The 19,180-nt window shown below is 44.6% G+C and overlaps 2 protein-coding genes across 4 annotated transcripts in view; both read right to left on the reverse strand.

Annotated features, from left to right (window-relative positions):
- The window catches only part of LOC124001609 (oocyte zinc finger protein XlCOF7.2-like), a 95,937-nt gene that overhangs the window by 22,551 nt on the left and 54,206 nt on the right, over window positions 1–19,180 (reverse strand). The gene's annotated exons all lie outside the window — the stretch shown is intronic.
- Window positions 1,808–18,621, reverse strand: LOC124001645 (zinc finger protein 205-like). 2 transcript variants are annotated; one of them, XM_046308620.1, is made up of 6 exons: window positions 18,082–18,621; window positions 15,870–16,000; window positions 15,514–15,678; window positions 5,292–5,403; window positions 3,885–3,982; window positions 1,808–3,171 (listed from the first exon to the last, which is right to left on the reverse strand). In XM_046308620.1, exons 1-6 carry the CDS (start codon window positions 18,368–18,370, stop codon window positions 2,254–2,256), a joined length of 1,713 nt encoding a protein of 570 aa, XP_046164576.1. In that variant the 5' UTR covers window positions 18,371–18,621; the 3' UTR covers window positions 1,808–2,253. The 2 variants fall into 2 exon arrangements, with proteins under 2 accessions (XP_046164576.1, XP_046164577.1); XM_046308621.1 differs by lacking the exon at window positions 18,082–18,621 and adding an exon at window positions 16,333–16,611.

A 19,180-nucleotide genomic window follows, 5' to 3' on the forward strand; every position in this document is an offset into this window, starting at 1 on the left:
CCACAACAGGACCAAGCGGCGTGGTGACAGGCAGCGGCAGGAGGAGCAGCGATCACAGGACTTCTGGACATGGGAGGAGATATTGGACGGAAAAGGACCCTGGGCACAGCCTGGAGAATATCGCCGCCCCAAAGAAGAACTGGAGGCAGCGAAAGCGGAGAGGTGCTGGTATGTATTGGGGGGGGGCTCACAGGGAGTATGGCTACGCCAGGTAGGAGACCTGCGCAAACTTCCTGTGCTTACCGGGGGGCTAGAGAGACCGGGCAGGCACTGTGTTATGCTGTGGTGCGCACGGTGTCTCCTGTGCGGGTGCATAGCCCGGTGCGGTACATACCAGCTCCTCGTATCGGCCGGGCTAGAGTGGGCATCAAGCCAGGTAAGGTTGGGCAGGCTCGGTGCTCAAGAGCTCTAGTGCGCCTGCACGGTCCGGTCTATCTAGTACCACCTCCACGCACCAGCCCTCCGGTGGCAGCTCCCCACACCAGGCTTCCTGTGCATGTTCTGGGCCCAGTACCACCAGTGCCAGCACCACGCATCAGACCTACAGTGCGCCTCCCCTGTCCAGCGCTGCCAGAGCCTTCCTCCTTTACAGCGCTGCCGGAGTCTCCCGCCTGTTCTGCGCTGCCGGAGTCTCCCGCTTGTTTAGTGCTGCCAGAGCCTTCCTCCTCTACAGCGCTGTCGGAGTCTCCTGCCTGTTCAGCGCTGCCAGAGCCGCCAGTCTGCATGGAGCAGCCAGAGCTGCCAGTTTGCATGGATCAGCCAGAGCCGCCAGTCTGCATGGAGCAGCCAGAGCCGCCAGTCTGCATGGAGCAGCCAGAGCCGCCAGTCTGCATGGAGCAGCCAGAGCAGCCAGAGCCGCCAGTCAGCCAGGATCCGCCAGTCAGCCAGGATCCGCCAGAGCCGCCAGTCAGCCAGGATCCGCCAGTCAGCCAGGATCTTCCAGTCAGCCAGGATCCGCCAGTCAGCCAGGATCCGCCAGATCCGCCAGTCAGCCAGGATCCGCCATTCAGCCAGGATCCGCCAGATCCGCCAGTCAGCCAGGATCCGCCATTCAGCCAGGATCCGCCAGTCAGCCAGGATCTGCCGGAACCGCCAGTCAGCCAGGATCTGCCAGAACCGCCAGCCAGCCAGGATCTGCCAGAGCCAACTACCTGCCTGAGCTTCCTCTCAGCCCTGAGCTTCCTCTCAGTCCCGAGCTACCCCTCAGTCCCGAGCTACCCCACAGTCCCGAGCTACCCCACAGTCCCGAGCTGCTCCTCAGTCCAGTGGGGCCCTTGGTGAGGGTTACTAGGCCAAGGTCGGCGGCGAGGGTCGCCAATCTAAGGACGCGATGCAAGGGGACTAAGACTTTGTTGGAGTGGGGTCCATGTCCCGCGCCGGAGTCGCCACCGTGGACAGACGCCCACCCGGACCCTCCCCTATGGGTTTAGGTGTGCGGCCGGGAGTCCGCAACTGGGGGGGGGGGGGGGTGGTTCTGTCACGCCCTGGTCTTAGTATTTTGTGTTTTCTTTATTATTTTGCTCAGGCCAGGGTGTGACATGGGTTTATTATGTGGTGTGTTTAGTCTTGTTTTTTTTGTAGGTATTGGGATTGTGGTATAGTGGGGTTTTCTAGAAAAGTCTAAGGTTGCCTGAAGTGGTTCTCAATCAGAGGCAGGTGTTTATCGTTGTCTCTGATTGGGAACCATATTTAGGCAGCCATATTCTTTGAGTGTTTCGTGGGTGATTGTTCCTGTCTCTGTGTTAGTCTGCACCAGTATAGGATGTTTAGGTTTTCACGTTACGTTTCTTGTTTTTGTATTGTTTGTTTTCATCTTTATTAAAGATGCATAATAATAACCACGCTGCATTTTGGTCCTCCTCTCCTTCACCGCAAGAAAACCGTAACAGATCATCTATTTTTAGTACATAAAGAAACAGATGCCTCTTGATTATGCCAAATAATTTTTGGGGGTACGGGTGTGTTATAAAGGTGTTATATAAAAGAGGGACATTATTTTTGTTATGAATAGTACACAGGCAAAACCAAATTCAAAGTGTGAATATAGTGTTAGACTTAAATGACAGTGTTATAGCTATGCCAGCACACCAAACAAGAAGTCTGTATCCTGTGAGAAAGACAGCATACCCAGATACTGAGGGATTTAGTAATCCAAAAAACTATCTTACCCCAAGACACTTCACATGATAATAATAATATTTAAGCTAAAGAATAGTTCCCAGATATCCCCTGCGTAAAACTCAAGCCACACTGCTATGATTTCTCCCCATTGTGGACACTCTTATGTCTGATAAGGATACTCAGGAAGGAGAAGCTCTTGTAACATACTTTGCACTTGAAGGGCCTCTCATTGGTGTGAATGGTCTGGTGCTGCTTCACATATTTTGCCTTAGCAAAATTCTTCCCACATGTGGGGCAGGCATACGGCTTGTCTGCATCCGTCCTAATGCTCGGCCTCCCATGTTGTGACCCAATGACACCAGAGGAGGTAGAAGCAGGTAGAACCACCCTCAGATTGTTAGTCTTTGAGCTCCCTTCCTGACCTCTAGCCATTGTTTGGGTGTTGTTGGGATTATGTGATGTGTTATAGGCTAGGTACCTCTCGTGTTGTACACCCATCCTGACCCTGTCTGTATTGGTGGGGTAACCAGGAGGAAACTGAGGAAGGTTAGACCCAGGCCCAGGCTTTCCATGAATCCAGTCACCAGGCATTAGATGAGAACCTGAAGGAGAAGACAGACTTGCTGAAAAACTACCACCAGGGGGGTCTCCCACCTCTCTCTGTGAAGGCTGAAGCCCAGGTTGACCTGCTCTGTTCATATCATAGGAACAGGAGGGTCTATCCCTATCAGCTCCAGGCCCTGCTTCATCCCTGCACTGAGACTGTGAAGAGAAGGGTCTGGACTGCAGACTGGATCCCTGACTGGAGCCTCTGTCTCTCTGATGACCACCAGGACTGAGGTTGTTCAGTCCACCTGTCCACTGGTTGTGTTCTGTGTGGTGGAGTCTCTGTACTTCGCGATTGTGTCCTGGTTCCGACTCAGGAATGAAGAGCGAAGGCTCCTGATCCAGGGTCCTGATCCGGGTCCAGGGTTTATGGCCAGCCACCTCAGAGGTCCACTCTCTCCCACCAGTAACACTGGATATCAGCAGGTCTTCATGGGCTGCAGACTGAAAACAAATATTGTACCGAAAAGCATAAAGGTTTATATAAGACACATTTAACCACAGTCAAGCCTATGTCTAAAATACTGATTCAAGTACCTAACAATATGGAGCCATTGTATTTTTTTAAATTTTAATGTCCATGTGTTGAAACTCAGTCCCTGCAATGTTACAAAAATAACCAAGTCGGTCAGCACTGTATTTAATTTCAACAAAATGGTCATACACTACTTTTATTGCACAAATTGATACACCTAAAAAGTAGAATATTTTTTCTCACTATGGTAACACTTTCCCTTTTCTGTACATCTGCTACCCTCGCTTGGATTAAATACATTTTTGGAATACTTTACTACTTTAGATCAAGTAATTAGGGCACTATTTCCTCATTATAGGACACCAGTATCCTATAGAAGGCAGGCTGAAGGCGGCACCTGTTAGAGGGTTAACCTGAGATGCCATCAGTCTCTCTGAATCACAACAATAGGAGCAGGCCGGAAAATCACTAGCCAAGGCTGTGTCTGTTCTCTCCCGCCGCATATGGACACCTCCCCGTCCCCGCCCTGCACACCAAATCCACTCCTCGCCCTGCTCTCAGCCAGTCTGTTGTCATGGAGACTAAGTGTGGATGTTGTTTTTTGTTCGCCTGTCTGTTTCTGGTTGTGGTTAACAGTGTTGTTCCCCAGCCCAGTGTTGAGGATGCTGTTCCATCCACTGACCTCCACTATATCACCTCTGGTCCTGCCCTGATCAATGATGTTGTCCCCTGGGCTCTTGGCTGCACTGGTCTGGGTATCCAAGATGGCCACCCAGTCTCCTGTAGGAAGAGGTTAGAGAATAGAAACTCTACATATGGTGTTTTTTTTGTCAATTACCTGGTCAAGTTCATACATTATAATGTGTTTTTGTAGGTGAACATAAGTTGCATTGATTTAATTTTATGAATGAAGAAAAATAATAATAGCCAGGTGCATCAGTATTCCCATTGAAGATCTATTACTGAATGTAGGCTATATGTACACTCCTGTTCAAAAGTTGGGGGTCACTTAGAAATGTCCTTGTTTTTGAAAGAAAAACACATTTTCTTGTCCATTTAAAATAACATCAAATTGATCAGATATACAGTGTAGACATTGGTAATGTTGTAAATGACTATTGTAGTTGGAAACTGCAGATTTTAATTTTTAAATATCTACATAGGCGTGCAGTGGCCCATTCTCAGCAACTATCACTTGTGTTCCAATGGCACGTTGTGTTAGAGTTCCTCTGTCCAGTGTATGCGTTCTTTTGCCCATCTTAATATTTTAGTTTTATTGGCTAGTCTGAGATATGGCTTTCTCTTTGCAACTCTGCCTAGAAGGCCGGCATCACGGAGTCGCCTCTTCACTGTTGATGTTGAGATCGGTGTTTTGCGGGTACTATTTAATGAAGCTGCCAGTTGAGGACTTGCGAGGCGTCTGTTTCTCAAACTAGACACTCTAATGTATTTGTCCCCTTGCTCAGTTGTGCACTGGGGCCTTCCACTCCTCTTTATATTCTGGTTAGAGCCAATTTGCACTGTTCTGTGAAGGGAGTAGTACACAGCGTTGTAGGAGATCTTCAGTTTCTTGGCAATTTCTCGCATGGAATAGCCTTAATTTCTCAGAACAAGAATAGACTGAAGGGTTTCAGGAGAAAGTTCTTTGTTTCTAGCCATTTTGAGCCTGTAATCGAACCCACAAATACTGATGCTCCATATACTCAACTAGTCTAAAGAAGGCCAGTTTTATTGTTTTTTTAATCAGGACAACAGTTTTCAGCTGTGCTAACATAATTGCAAAAGGGTTTGCTAATGATCAATTAGCCTTTTAAAATGATCAACTTGGATTAGCTAACACAATGTGCCATTGGAACACAGGAGTGATGGTTGCTGACAATGGGCCTATGTTCGCTTATGTAGATATTCCATAAAAAATCTGCCGTTTCCAGCTACAATAGTCATTTACATCATTAACAATGTCTACACTGTATTTCTGATCAATTGCATGTTATTTTAATGGAGAAGAAAAAAAGTAAATTTCTTTCAAAAAACAAGGACATTTCTAAGTGACCCCAAACTTTTGAACGGTAGTGTATTTCTCCCATACCTTGCGCCCCCATCTTTAGTCCGCTCAGCAGATCAATGCTCTCTGGTTCGTCTTCTATTGTCTCCTCTTTGACCAGCAGCAGATCAGGCTTCCCATCCTCCATGTCTACTGACTAAGAGATACAGAGTGAGAGGATGTTGGATCAAGAAATCTGATATGAGTGACCTGCTATCTTCTGATTGGGCAATGGGGGATTTCTATGCATACTGTGCAAACAACATGTCAATTTATTTTATACTATGCAAACATGTTAGTTGATTTGACTACTTGACACTCTTTAATGGTTTGATCATTTAAAAGCCATGGTCCCACAAAATTAATCAAGACCTCGGCCCTTATCTACAAAGAGAATCAGAGTAGGAGTGCTGATCTAGGATCTTTCCGTATAATCCTATTTCTTATGATCTTCAAGGAAACACTGATCCTAGATCAGCACTCCTACTCAGAGGCTTTGTGGATACGGGCCCTGACCTCATACCATTTAGACTGTAGTTCATAGTGTGCTCACCTCAGTAAGCCCAGTCTCATATTTTTGCATATATGACAAAATTCGACGTTTTTGTTTGCCTGTTTCATACACATCCATGTGCTTTTATGAAAAAAAATAAAAATGAGGTCCTTAGTTTACATGTTAGAACTCACAAACTCTCGGTACAAGGTAATTGCCATGCATGCGCGTACCGATAGGATGCATGGGGTGTGTCGCAACGTTTGCTGTCATTAAATGTGAAGACTGTTATATTATCAAATCAATTATCTGTGTAATTATTGCCCCAAGTTTCTAATTAATTACTATTCCGTGATTCGTTTAATCACGGAATAGTAATTAACTAAGAAGTTGGGGCACCACAGGAAAATGTTGTTTATAGAGTTGCAATTTCCCAAATATAACTCTTCAGATATTTTATTATCTTATTGATTGCAGACTTATATTAATGTATTATTACCTCATCAATCTTATTCCAGAATGTCGCAAACCCTTGGATATCTGCACGAACCCTATCATCATAAATCATGAATAGTGATATACAAATTTGCTTATTTATTTACTAACTAACTAACTAATCAATCACAGAATTACATAAACACACACACAGAAGATAATACATTGGTTACTAACATGACACAAAGAAAAGTCCCTAGTGGGCTAAGCCAATATGATGACTTGGTAGACAAAGGAAAGGGGTGGGGAAAGCTTAAGAGTGGGAAAATTCAGAGTTGATAACTACACTCATGGAAATGCTAATACTTTGAACATGAACAACCGCTCATTCGAAAAGAAATGGCAATTTACATATTTACAAGTGTATGCCTTTGTTGTCCCTCTCTGCGATCGCCAGTCCGTCTGCTGAATAGATTGTCGACACAAAGTCTCTAGTTTGTCCACCAGAGATCAAAGTCTCTGGTTGTAGCTTGTTATAATGGATACGTCAGAGTACCATTCGGTCATTCGGCCGGTTGCATTTACCAGACTATAGTACTTAAACAGCTGCAGCCTGAATAATTGTTCTTTAGTGTGTAGATTTCTTAGCCATTTCAACGTGGGAATGATCTCCATGTTCGCTGGTCTTGTCCTTTGGTAGAGTTGCCAACCATTTCAACATATAGCGACAGCTTCCATGTTTTCTGGTCTAATGTACGGGCGTCACGGGTGGTTTTACACAGGAGCAGAAAAGGGGGCGTTCCATGACACCGTGTAGTGTCTGTTCCCATGGGGGTGTGGCCACTGACTGATCATAAGTTACTATGAAAAACAATTCTCATTTAGAAGACTAAGATCACATTGTTATCTTTCCAAAATTATTCTTATGATTAATCATTAATTTAATACAACATTCAGATGCAAACCCCATAATTGAGAAGTGTATGCAAACAAAGAAACAGTAATGTGTGTCTCCTGTCCTTCATGAGGTCACCAAATGAAACAAACTCGACATGACTGTTCCTTAAGTGTCCACGGACCACTCCAACCGCTTGGAATACCGAAATACTGTTAAATTATTCAACCTTTTGATGTCCAAGTGTCTCTGTGTTCCATAGTCACATTCCAATCTCGATACTACAGAGTCAGAAGCAGAGTATTTTACGACCGACATAAAGAGTCCTCCTCCACCTCTGCGGGAGAGAGAGAGCGCAGTAGAGCGGACCCACTGTACCCTGATCCTTCAGCTCTTCACAGGAGAGTTATGACAGGCGTGACAAGTTCCGTCTTGTACTGACAAAACTGTGGTTATATGTAGAAGGCAAACAATAAGTTTAAAGTTTAAATTAAGTCTCTAAAATCAAATAGATCAATATATCCCCAAGCGACTGGGAAAGTGTGAGCGGTCAGTTATATACAAACGCAAGCCAATTACTTGGTAAAGCGGCGCGGCGACACAAATCTAACAAGGCATTACTTCCCCCAGAGCAAAAGACAAGGAGCAATTAGGAGATGCAAACGAGAGTAATGAACAGCTAAAGAATATCAAGCAAAGCTCAAATGCTCTCAATGCACACCTAAACAAACTGCTACAATATGTTGTTAAAAAAGTAGATTTGCTCGAAAAGAAAGTAGCCTATTGTGTCAGACATGCACATGAAAGAACAACACACAAAAAATGAACCTGCTGGAAACAAAGTTGCAAACTTTAGAAGATGAATTGGACCAGCAAGAAAACAGAATGGGACGAAACATGAGAATACTGTCTGTACCAGAAGACGAGGAAAAAGGACACCTTTCCAGCTACGTGGTCAAACTGACAGCAGAGGAACTTGCTGTGGATATAGCACCAGAGGATCTGGATTGGGCGTGAAACAGGAGAACGCTAAATATCCCTGCATGGTAATCTTCAAACTGTGGAACTATCAGACCAAAGTCAACATTCTGAAAGCACATGGGGGAAAGGAGATCAAAATCCACAGCCAGTCCATTCGATTCGTCTCGGACCTGTCTGCTAGGCTGATGAGAAAACGCAAGGAATACATTCAGATCAGACAGTCAGAATCAAATCTCAACTCTGCTTCCCGGCAGTGCTGTGGGTATGGAAGGGAACGCAAAGGATGGGATTCACAAGCGCCGACGAAGCCCTAATCAAGCTACAAGAAAACTTTCCAATTGAAGAAGGGGAGCCCCCCTGTTCTAAGAAAAGGACGAAGTAGGAAAAAACTATGAGCGCACTAGGCTACATACGGTGATGCCTATGATCAGCTTATGGTAAATTGAGATAATATTATTTCCCCCTCCCCCAATAAAATATATAATCTACTTTCCCCAAGTAATTATTCTTCTCTAGGAAGTAACAATAGAAGTAGCCGATGCCAATGGGCTACATGGACACTGAAAATATAATACAAAAGGGGAAATATAGCATGTAAATAACTATTTGGTCCCGCTTTTTTAAGTGCCCCCCTATGAAAGCTTCATAAAGCCTTCATATAGGCATCATAACACTACATATTTGTGAAGCATCTCATCTATAACCATATATCATGCTCTATAAAGATTCATAATGTGGCATAACTGTTTGACATATTTATACATCTTTTATAGAGCATGAAATACGATTAAAGATGACAGATTTTTGCCCATTTATGCAGTGTTTATGAACCCTATATCAAGGCTTTATGAAGCCTTCAAATAAAGTGGAACCAACTGTTCTATGGATGTGTGTGTGTTTGGGCGTGAGTGTAGGTGTGTGTGGGTGTATGTTTGTGTGCCTGTCCAGATGAATGGGAGTGTGAAGGAGGGTGAATTAATACGTGTGGGTAGGGGGTGAATGGGTGTGTGGATGCATACCGTATGTGTGAATGAAGGAGAATGGATGAGTAAGTCGATGTATGTAAATGTATCTGAGAAGAAGGGAAAAAGGTTGGGACAGACTTGGCTTGGGTGGGTAAGGGTGTGCAAGGAAGGGAAGTTGAGACAAGCTTGGCAAGGATGGGAGGGTGTGACAAGTTTAGCTTGGGTGGAATAAAGGGGGGAGGATGTGATGAGCTTGGCTTTGGGGGGGGGGGGGTAAAGGGGGGAGGGAAACTGTGAGGGGAGGTTTTGAGGGACAAGTTTGGCATGGAAACGTGGGAAGAAAGGATTCATCTATACTACATGTAATTGTATTTATTTTTGTGACTTGCAAACCTGCTGCAAAATGAATAAGAGTTCTGGACAAATTAGGAGGACAAGTCATTATTATTCCTTGTTTGCCATTATAGGTCAATTCCAATGGTGGTTATTGGCGAGAGTGGAGGGATAGGGACGGGGGGAGCTGGGAGGGCATCAAACACTTCCCTGAGGTACAGTGAGCTCCAAACGTATTGGGACAATTTTTGTTGTTTTGGCTCTGTACTCCAGCACTTTGGATTTGAAATGATACAATAACTACACTGCTCAAAAAATAAAGGGAACACTAAAGTAACACATCCTAAATCTGAATGAATGAAAAATTCTTATTAAATACTTTTTTCTTTACATAGTTGAATGTGCTGCCAACAAAATCACACAACTATTATCAATGGAAATCAAATGTATCAACCCATGGAGGTCTGGATTTGGAGTGGAAAACCACACTACAGGCGGATCCAACTTTGATGCAATGTCCTTAAAACAAGTCAAAATGAGGCTCATTAGTGTGTGTGGCCTCCACGTGCCTGTATGACCTCCCTACAACGCCTGGGCATGCTCCTGATGAGGTGGCGCATGGTCTCCTGAGGGATCTCCTCCCAGACCTGGACAAAAGCATCCGCCAACTCCTGGACAGTCTGTGGTGCAACGTGGCGTTGGTGGATGGAGCGAGACATGATGTCCCAGATGTGCTCAATCGGGCCAGTCCATAGCATCAATGCCTTCCTTTTGCAGGAACTGCTGACACACTCCAGCCACATGAGGTCTAGCATTGTCTTGCATTAGGAGGAACCCAGGGCCAACCGCACCAGCATATGGTCTCACAAGGGGTCTAAGGATCTCATCTCGGTACCTAATGGCAGTCAGGCTACCTCTGGCGAGCACATGGAGGGCTGTGCGGCCCATCAAAGAAATGCCACCCCACACCATGACTGACCCACCACCAAACCGGTCATGCTGGAGGATGTTGCAGGCAGCAGAACGTTCTCCACGGCGTCTCCAGACTCTGTCACGTCTGTCACATGTGCTCAGTGTGAACCTGCTTTCATCTGTGAAGAGCACAGGGCGTCAGTGGTGAATTTGCCAATCTTGGTGTTCTCTGGCAAATGCCAAACGTCCTGCAGGGTGTTGGGCTGTAAGCACAACCCCCACCTGTGGACGTCGGGCCCTAATACCACCCTCGTGGAGTCTGTTTCTGACCGTTTGAGCAGACACATGCACATTTGTGGCCTGCTGGAGGTCATTTTGCAGGGCTCTGGCAGTCCCCCTCCTGCTCCTCCTTGCACAAAGGCGGAGGTAGCGGTCCTGCTGCTGGGTTGTTGCCCTCCTACGGCCTCCTCCACGTCTCCTGATGTACTGGCCTGTCTCCTGGTAGCGCCTCCATGCTCTGGACACTACGCTGACACACACAGCAAACCTTCTTGCCACAGCTCGCATTGATGTGCCCTCCTGGATGAGCTGCACTACCTGAGCCACTTGTGTGGGTTGTAGACTCCGTCTCATGCTACCACTAGAGTGAAAGCACCGCCAGCATTCAAAAGTGACCAAAACATCAGCCAGGAAGCATAGGAACTGAGAAGTGGTCTGTGGTCACCACCTGCAGAACCACTCCTTTATTAGGGGTGTCTTGATAATTGTCTATCATTTCCACCTGTTGTGGAAATTATTGACAATTTATTGTCAATCAGTGTTGCTTCCTAAGTGGACAGTTTGATTTCACAGAAGTGTGATTGACTTGGAGTTGCATTGTGTTGTTTAAGTGTTCCCTTTATTTTTTTGAGCAGTGTATTTGTATTTGTATTTATTATGGATCCCCATTAGTTCCTGCCAAGGCAGCAGCTAATCTTCCTGGGGTTTATTATGGATCCCTATTAGTTCTTGCCAAGGCAGCAGCTGATCTTCCTGGGGTTTATTATAGATCCCCATTAGTTCCTGCCGATGCAGCAGCTACTCTTCCTGGAGTCCAGCAACATTAAGGCGGTTATATACAATTTAAATATTACATGACATTACATTTCATAACACTTTATCCAATACATTTAGTGTGTTCCCTCAGGCCACTACTCCACAATCACATATTTACAATACAACATCCATGTATGTGTGTCTGTGTCTCTTCATAGTCCTGCTGTTCCATAAGATGTATTTTTATCTGTTTTCTAAATCGGATTCTACTGCTTGCATCAGTTACCTGATGTGGAATAGAGTTCCATGTTGACTTGGCTCTATGTAGTACTGTGCGCCTCCCATAGTCTGTTCTAGACTTGGGGATTGTGAAGAGACCTTTGGTGGCATGTCTTGTGGGGTATGCATGGGTCTCCGAGCTGTGTGCTAGTAGTTTAAACAGACAGCTCGGTGCATTCAGCATGTCAACACTTCTTACAAAAATAAGTAGTGATGAAGTCAATCTCTCCTCCACTTTGAGCCATGAGAGATTGGCATGCATATTATTAATGTTAGCTCTCCGTGTACATTTAAGGGCCAGCCGTGCTGCCCTGTTCTGAGCCAATTGGAATTTTCCGAGGACTCCCTTTGTGGCACCTGACCACACGACTGAGGTTAAAGTGAAGACCATTAGATTTGATTTAAGGTTATTGTCATCCATATCGGGTGAACTGCTTAGAAATTAGAGCACCTTTTGTACATTAGTCCCCTCACTTATGTGTATTAAAGTTTTCTAAAGTTTAGTATTTGGTTCCATATTCCTTGCCTGCAATGATTACATCAATCGTGTGACTCCACAAACTTGTTGGATGCATTGCTGTTAATTCTGGTTGCGTTTCAGAGAATTTTGTGCCCAATATAAATAAATGGTAAATAATGTATTGTGTCATTTGAGTCACTTTTATTGTAAATAAGAATAGAATATGTTTCTAAACTCTTCTACATTAATGTGGATGCTACCATCATTACGGATAATTCTGAATGAATCATGAATAATGATGAGTGAGAAAGTTACAGTTACAAATATCATACACCCCCGTTATTGTAATGGTGAGAGGTTAGCATGTCTTGGGGGTATGATATTTCTACATCTGTAACTTTCTTACTCATCATTATTCACAATTCATTCAGGACTAAGGGTGCGTTCATAAATTCGCTCTGCCTATCTACTCCGATTTCAGAGCACTCTCCTCCGAGTGTGCAAAAGCTCAGAATAACTGACGCTCAACACCCCTTGAATATGGCCGGTGTCAGTAAACCTCAGCGAAAAAGCGTAATTAAATTGTTGCCAGGAGCAGTTTAGTCACCAATGCTCTGGATACAAGGAAAACAGCCTAACCAGCTCTGCCATGGAGAGTAAAATGGACAGAGTGAGGTGTTCTCTCACTTTCGGGCTCCCAAGTGACGCAACGGTCTAAGGCACTGCATCTCAGTGCTAGAGGAATCACTACAGACCCTGGTTTGATCCCGGGCTGTATCACAACCGGCCGTGATTGGGAGTCCCATAGGGCAGCACACAATTGGCCCAGCGTCATCTGGGTTAGGGGAAGGTTTGGCCGGGGTAGGCCGTCATTGTAAAATAAACATTTGTTCTTAACTGACTTGCCTAGTTAAATGAAGGTTAGCTTGGGTGCTTGCCTGCCGTTGTGAGATCAGAAACCTGGATCAACCCTACTCCTCTGCCAGAGCGTCCAGTATGCTCTCTGAACGCTCCGCGAGCACAACGCTCTTGAATTTCCAACAAACGAACAACCCGACAATTTACAAATGCCCAGAGGGCACTTTGGCACTCCAGATTGGATTTACAAACACACCGTAGGAAAGTTAGATGCACAAATAGCTGTGTGTTTGTGTGCAACTCTTAAGAGGCAGCTCTGCATTTTCAAGCTGTTGGCTACGTCCCTTTTCAACACACTAACACAATACACTTAAATCTACATTTAAAAGGGGGGGGGGCTCATATGAGATTCAAAGCCTTGTCACAATCTGCGTCAATTACGCAGACGAGGCAATTTACACAGAGAGCAATTTGATCAGTCAGTCAAATAAACGTGATAGTTGCTTTGATGATCAGAACGTGCAGATGGACTGCGGTATGTTAAGGACACTTCCATGAACAAGTGTTGGAACACATCCAACTACGTCGACCATTTTAATTGGCTGATGCAGAACTTGTTCCAGGATATAATCTGATGAGACCAGCGACAATTTAGTGTTTTGTCAACTGCAAGTAAATCAAACATTTTTACTGGCTGATACTCATTTTGAGCCGCAGAAAATATTTACATTGAAATGGTTACTTATGTTCCCCACTACGTCAGAGTTCTATACTGTGGTTACAGAATGACTTCATTAAAAAACACAGTAGGTGTTTGGGTATATTTAGTAAGTGTATATTGGTTATAATATCGTGTGTATGCAGAATAGGGTGAGATCAGATGTGATGTATACTAAGAGTCTAAATGAAAGGCTTAGAATGAAAAGTTCCATTTTGTGTTTATTAAACATAAACAAGATTTAAATACACCATATGAAAACCACACATACACATCTCAACTAATAATCTGAATGAATTTGATAAATTGCATTAATTTTCTCATGAAAAGTGTCTTGGGAAAAAAATTAGGTAGTTGAATGGAAGTAATTAAATAGGCCATTGTGAACATCATATAGCCCACACAGTACAACCACAACATGTATCAGACTTTGTTGGTGTAACGAATGTGAAACTGTTACCTAGTTAGCGGTGGTGCGCGCTAAATAGCTTTTCAATCGGTGACGTCACTTGCTCTGAGACCTTGAAGTAGTGGTTCCCCTTGCTCTGCAAGGGCCGCTGCTTTTGTGGAGCTATGGGTAACGATGCTTCGTGGGTGACTGTTGTTAATGTGTGCAGAGGGTCCCTGGTTCGCGCCCGGGTATGGGCGAGGGGACGGTCTAAAGTTATACAGTTACATTGGCTTATATATCTACCATGTCTGGATGCAGTATTCTACCAAGGAATATTCAACACTGATATCTGTTCCTCTCGATATTCTAAACACATCTATGGATCTATTCTGCTGACAACAATGAAAATTAATCTTTGTCTTTAATGCGGAGTTTGATCTAAACATCAGAAGCTATCGAGTGAAATAGTTACTTTCTCTGTTATAGAGTGAAATGTTTTTTCTGCTGGTGTATCCTGAGGTAGCTCCTCTCTGAGAACCTCTTCCCACAGTGTGTACAGGCAAATGGCCTCTCTCCGGTGTGGACCTTCAGGTGCATCTTCACATGGTCCTGGCGGGAGAACCTCTTTTCACACTGGGGGCAGCTGTAGGGTTTCTCACCTGTGTGGACCCTCTGGTGCCTCTTCAGGTCACGAGCCTGGGCAAAACGCATTTGACACTGGGTACAGCTGAAGGGTTTCACCCCTGTGTGGACCCTCTGGTGGAACTCCACCTTCTGGGGGCTGCTGAAGCCTTTATTACAGAACATGCAGAGGAACCGTTTCTCTTTAACATTGCCTGATGTGGCTCCCCCTCCCTGAGCCTGGGCTCTAGTCCTGTCGTTTGAGTTTAATACCTGATCGAAAAGGACATGGCTGGGTGAATCGGAAGGCTCCATCGACGTGGACACTGGGTCGCGATCCCTGAACTTGTGTATAGGAGAGTGGGTTACAATGGTTGGATTTGTCTCTAAGCTTTCCCTATAATCTAAGAAATCTCTGCCCTGTGAGTGTCCATCTCCAAGGTGACTTTCTGCATTCCGTGTGGGAGAAGCGTCACCCTCCACTTTCACAGTCACCTCATCTATGATTATAACCTCCCTTTTCTTATCTAGGTACCCTTCAGAGTATACACCACTACTGTACTGGTTCCAGTCCCCTCTAGACAGATCAGTCTGTGTCTCTAAACCCAAGGATATGTTTCCAGGGTCCATTTCTGTAGTGTAAGAACAAGATGGATCATCACCACCAGTGTCTAACGCATCACCATCTCCACGGGAATTAGCCGTTCTTTGGCTCTGATGAAATACGGGTAAGTACTCTGAACCGGGAGCAGGAGGACAGCCCAGTGTCCCCAACCCCAGTCTCTCTGGGTCTGATCTGTGGTCAGATCCTGTGTGTAAGAGCCTTTTTGTTACAGTTAAAGTATTGGAGTCTGTCTCTGACTTGAGGACGGCGTTCGGCGTTCCACTGACCTCAGTGATGCTGCTTCGGGTCCTGGGCTGCGCTGGGGCGGTGGTGGGGTCCTCCATGGCTACAGAGGGCGTTCCAGTCTGGATGTCTCTGCTGTGCCGTGGGTCTTCCTCTCCTTCAGACCTCTCCATCTTGACCCCAGGACCTGCAGTCTCTGTATCTGCAGACTGACACAAAAAGAGAGGAGGTTATTACCGGTAAATTTGTAGAATTGGATAACAATGTCGTAGGGAAGTCTCAAAAGCTCCCCTTTGGCAGATGTACATGTAAGCAAGTGAATAGCTGAGGTGAGCCTTTCTGAAATAAACGGACCAGATTACAAAGTAACTGTAATTTTATGCAACACTATTACACTAACCTCTATCATGATAACATGCTGGGTTGAGGTTCCACTCCCCTCATCAACAGTAATTGGTTGGTCATCTCTCCATGAATTGTGCTTCATTGGTTTAACAAAGCTCCTGTGGCCTCCAGTGAGACTTCCTTCACCTGAGAAAGTGATTGGGAGAAAAAAAGGAGGTTGTGTTGGCTACTGTCTGCTCAACGGTATAGACCCTTTTCTGTGTTTGCAAATGAGGGCGAAGAGTGCAATTTGGTTGCAGAACATGGAGAAGTTCTCATTTTAAGGCTTGTATGAAAGTCCTACTTAATATAACAGTGTAAGCATATTACAACCCCAAAATCAATGGCTCTGGTTATAATAGCCTCTTTTAGAATCTGAGGGTGAAATACTTCCACACTCGTCTCTAACATGTAGGCTCAGCATGCCTGACCAGTCTCGTTACAAGTCAGAATGTTGAACAAACTTCATTTCAACTTACTTTAGTTGTTTTCTGCTGATTTTGTCCCTATGTCGGTGATAATCTGGTACAAAATATCCACAGGGAAGTGTTATCAAACCCCGGCCTACTGATGCAATTCACACTTGACCAATACTTGGACAATATGGCCGAGCATAACCGAACGGCAAACACTTCCAGCTGATTCCGAGGAAATGTGCTTCGGTCAACGTACGTGTCAAAAGAATGAAAATACAAGTGACAGAACCTACCGCGCCGCAAAAAGTAGGGTAAACAACCCTTTCCTGTGGATACCTTATCTCCTACTGCCAAAAGGACCAACAGCATGAACAACCGGTAAAGTGTAAATATAATTTTAATAAACATTCTGGCTTGTAGAGACTACTGCATTTTTTCATGATTACATTAAGACACCATGGAGCCGGCACGAGTTATGGGTCAGTGCAGTACTCGAGATCTGACCTTTATCCACACTGCTTCATCGAGAAGGTTGAAATAGTGTTCATTTTCCCAGAAAACTGCCATTTTCGTCCTCATGCTAGCTAGCATTAGCCATAATGGAATTGCATGTCACGTTGGCTGTGATACACTACATAGCCAAAACTGCTCGTCGAACATCTCATTCCAAAATCATTGCCATTAATATGGAGTTGGTCCCCCCTTTGCTCCTCCACTCTTCTGGGAAAAGCTTTCCACTAGATGTTCGAGCATTGCTGCATGGACTTTCTTCCATTCAATTTCAACCACAAGAGCATTAGTGAGGTCGGGCACTGATGTTGGGTGATTAGGCCTGGCTCACAGTTGGCGTTCCAATTCATCCCAAAGGTGTTCGATGGGGTTGAGGTCAGGGCTCTGTGCAGGTCAGTCAAGTTATTCCATACTGATCTTGACAAACCATTTCTGTATGGACCTCACTTTGTGCACGGGGGCATTGCCCTGTTGAAACAGGAAAGGGCCTTCCCCAAACTGTTGCCACGAAGTCAGAAGAACAGAATCGTCTAAAATGTCATTGTATGCTGTAGCATTAAGATTTCCCTTCACTGGAACTAAGGGGCCTAGCCCAAACCATGAAAAACAGTCCCATTATTCCTCATCCACCAAACGTTATAGTTGGCACCCTGCACTCGGGCAGGTAACATTCTTCTGGCATCCACTAAATCCAGATTTGTCCGTCTGACTGCCAGATGGTGAGACTTGAGTCATCACTCCAGAGAACGTGCTTCCACTGCTCCAGAGTTCAATGTCGGTGAGCTTACACCACACCAGCCGACGCATGGCATTGCGCATGGTGATCTTGGGCTTGTATGCGGCTGGAAACCCATTAAAGGTCAAGTACAGTGGCATATCCTATCCCTGCATTGAGGTATGTTTTCCGACCATATCTTGTGCTGGTGTCTTAATGTAAACATGATTGGAGCCCCCCAAAAAAGACACAATAGTCTCTACATTCCAGCATGTTGAATAAAATGTTATTTACACTTACTAACCATGACTGGAGCCCCAGTGCAGCTCATTGTAAACAATAGTAATAGTAGGGTCGGTATCGTCTGGCAAGATGACCTGTTTTTATTCTGCATCCAAGTCGTGTGCATTTGTTTAGAATATGATATTGAATCTTTGCGCTAGATGGCTCGTAATCAGGGAATTTGAAATATTGCATACCAACTAAAAACTGACCAAGACCCAATTATGTGTAACATCTGAACACGTGTGCAGGGAGGAAAGGGGCAATTAAGTTTATGAACGGCGACAGCCTTCTGCAAAATATACCTCTTGCCATTCCTCTGTGTCGGTCGAGGAACTTGACACTACTGGGACGACTTGCCAGGGCGCGCTCTCGCATTGTCCCCTCTGCGCGCTCCCGTGCCATCTTCAGTTCCAGTAGCTGTAGTTTCCTCCGCAATGTCCTGTTATCTTTCTGGCTTTGAGTTATTTCCAAACGAAACACTGCATAGTCGTCGTCTACGAGTTTACAGATCTCTGCCACGGCTGCATTCGCCAGCACCTCCATGATGGAGGCTATTTGAGTGTGAAAAACCATATCGTTACAGTTAGCCATTGTTAGCTAACGTGATCAGCTACTATACCTAGTTAGCGTTACCTAAATAATATCTATTAACCAAGTCCTGGCATCAACGCGAATTTTAAATTACATTGGGTAAGTATGTGACGCTATGCAGTTAAAGGACTGATATTGAGTTTCATGGTGATAATAAACGTCTAAATAACAATGCTAACGTGGAAATAGTTTTTGATCACTTCCGTTTACACTAAATAGAAAGGATCTTATTGGTAGGCGTCATAGCTCAAATGGGTGTGGTTAAATTAAAAAGGTATGCGCGCTGTTCTTTGAAATACGGTACTGTTTATAGAGTGTGATTGCGATCTGTGGATTTGCTGTTTTCACGTGTCCATTAACTCGTGACATTCCTGGATTACTCATTAAATGAATACAGTCGGATTAAATCAACAAATACAATAGTCTGTTGAAAAAACGTTAAGGTTACATGTAGTGGTGTTGTGCAATTGTTTAGTTTTGTGTTAATGCAAATTAATTACTTAAAAATCATAATGTGATTTTCTGGAGTTGTGTTTTAGATTCCGTCTCTCACAGTTGAAGTGTACCTATGATAAAAAATTACAGACCTCTACATGCTTTGTAAGTAGGAAAACCTGCAAAATTGGCAGTGTATCAAATACTTGTTCTCTCCACTGTATATATATATATATATATATATATATTTTTATATATATATATTTTTTTAAAGAGCCGTTTGGGAGCCAAAAGAGCGTCTCTTTTTGGTGAGCTGAGCCAAATGAGCCGGCTCACTGGAAAGAACTGGAATGCCCATCACTAGACCAGGCCCAT

The sequence above is a fragment of the Oncorhynchus gorbuscha genome, linkage group LG17 (genome assembly GCF_021184085.1).
Source record: "Oncorhynchus gorbuscha isolate QuinsamMale2020 ecotype Even-year linkage group LG17, OgorEven_v1.0, whole genome shotgun sequence".
NCBI lineage: Eukaryota > Metazoa > Chordata > Actinopteri > Salmoniformes > Salmonidae > Oncorhynchus > Oncorhynchus gorbuscha.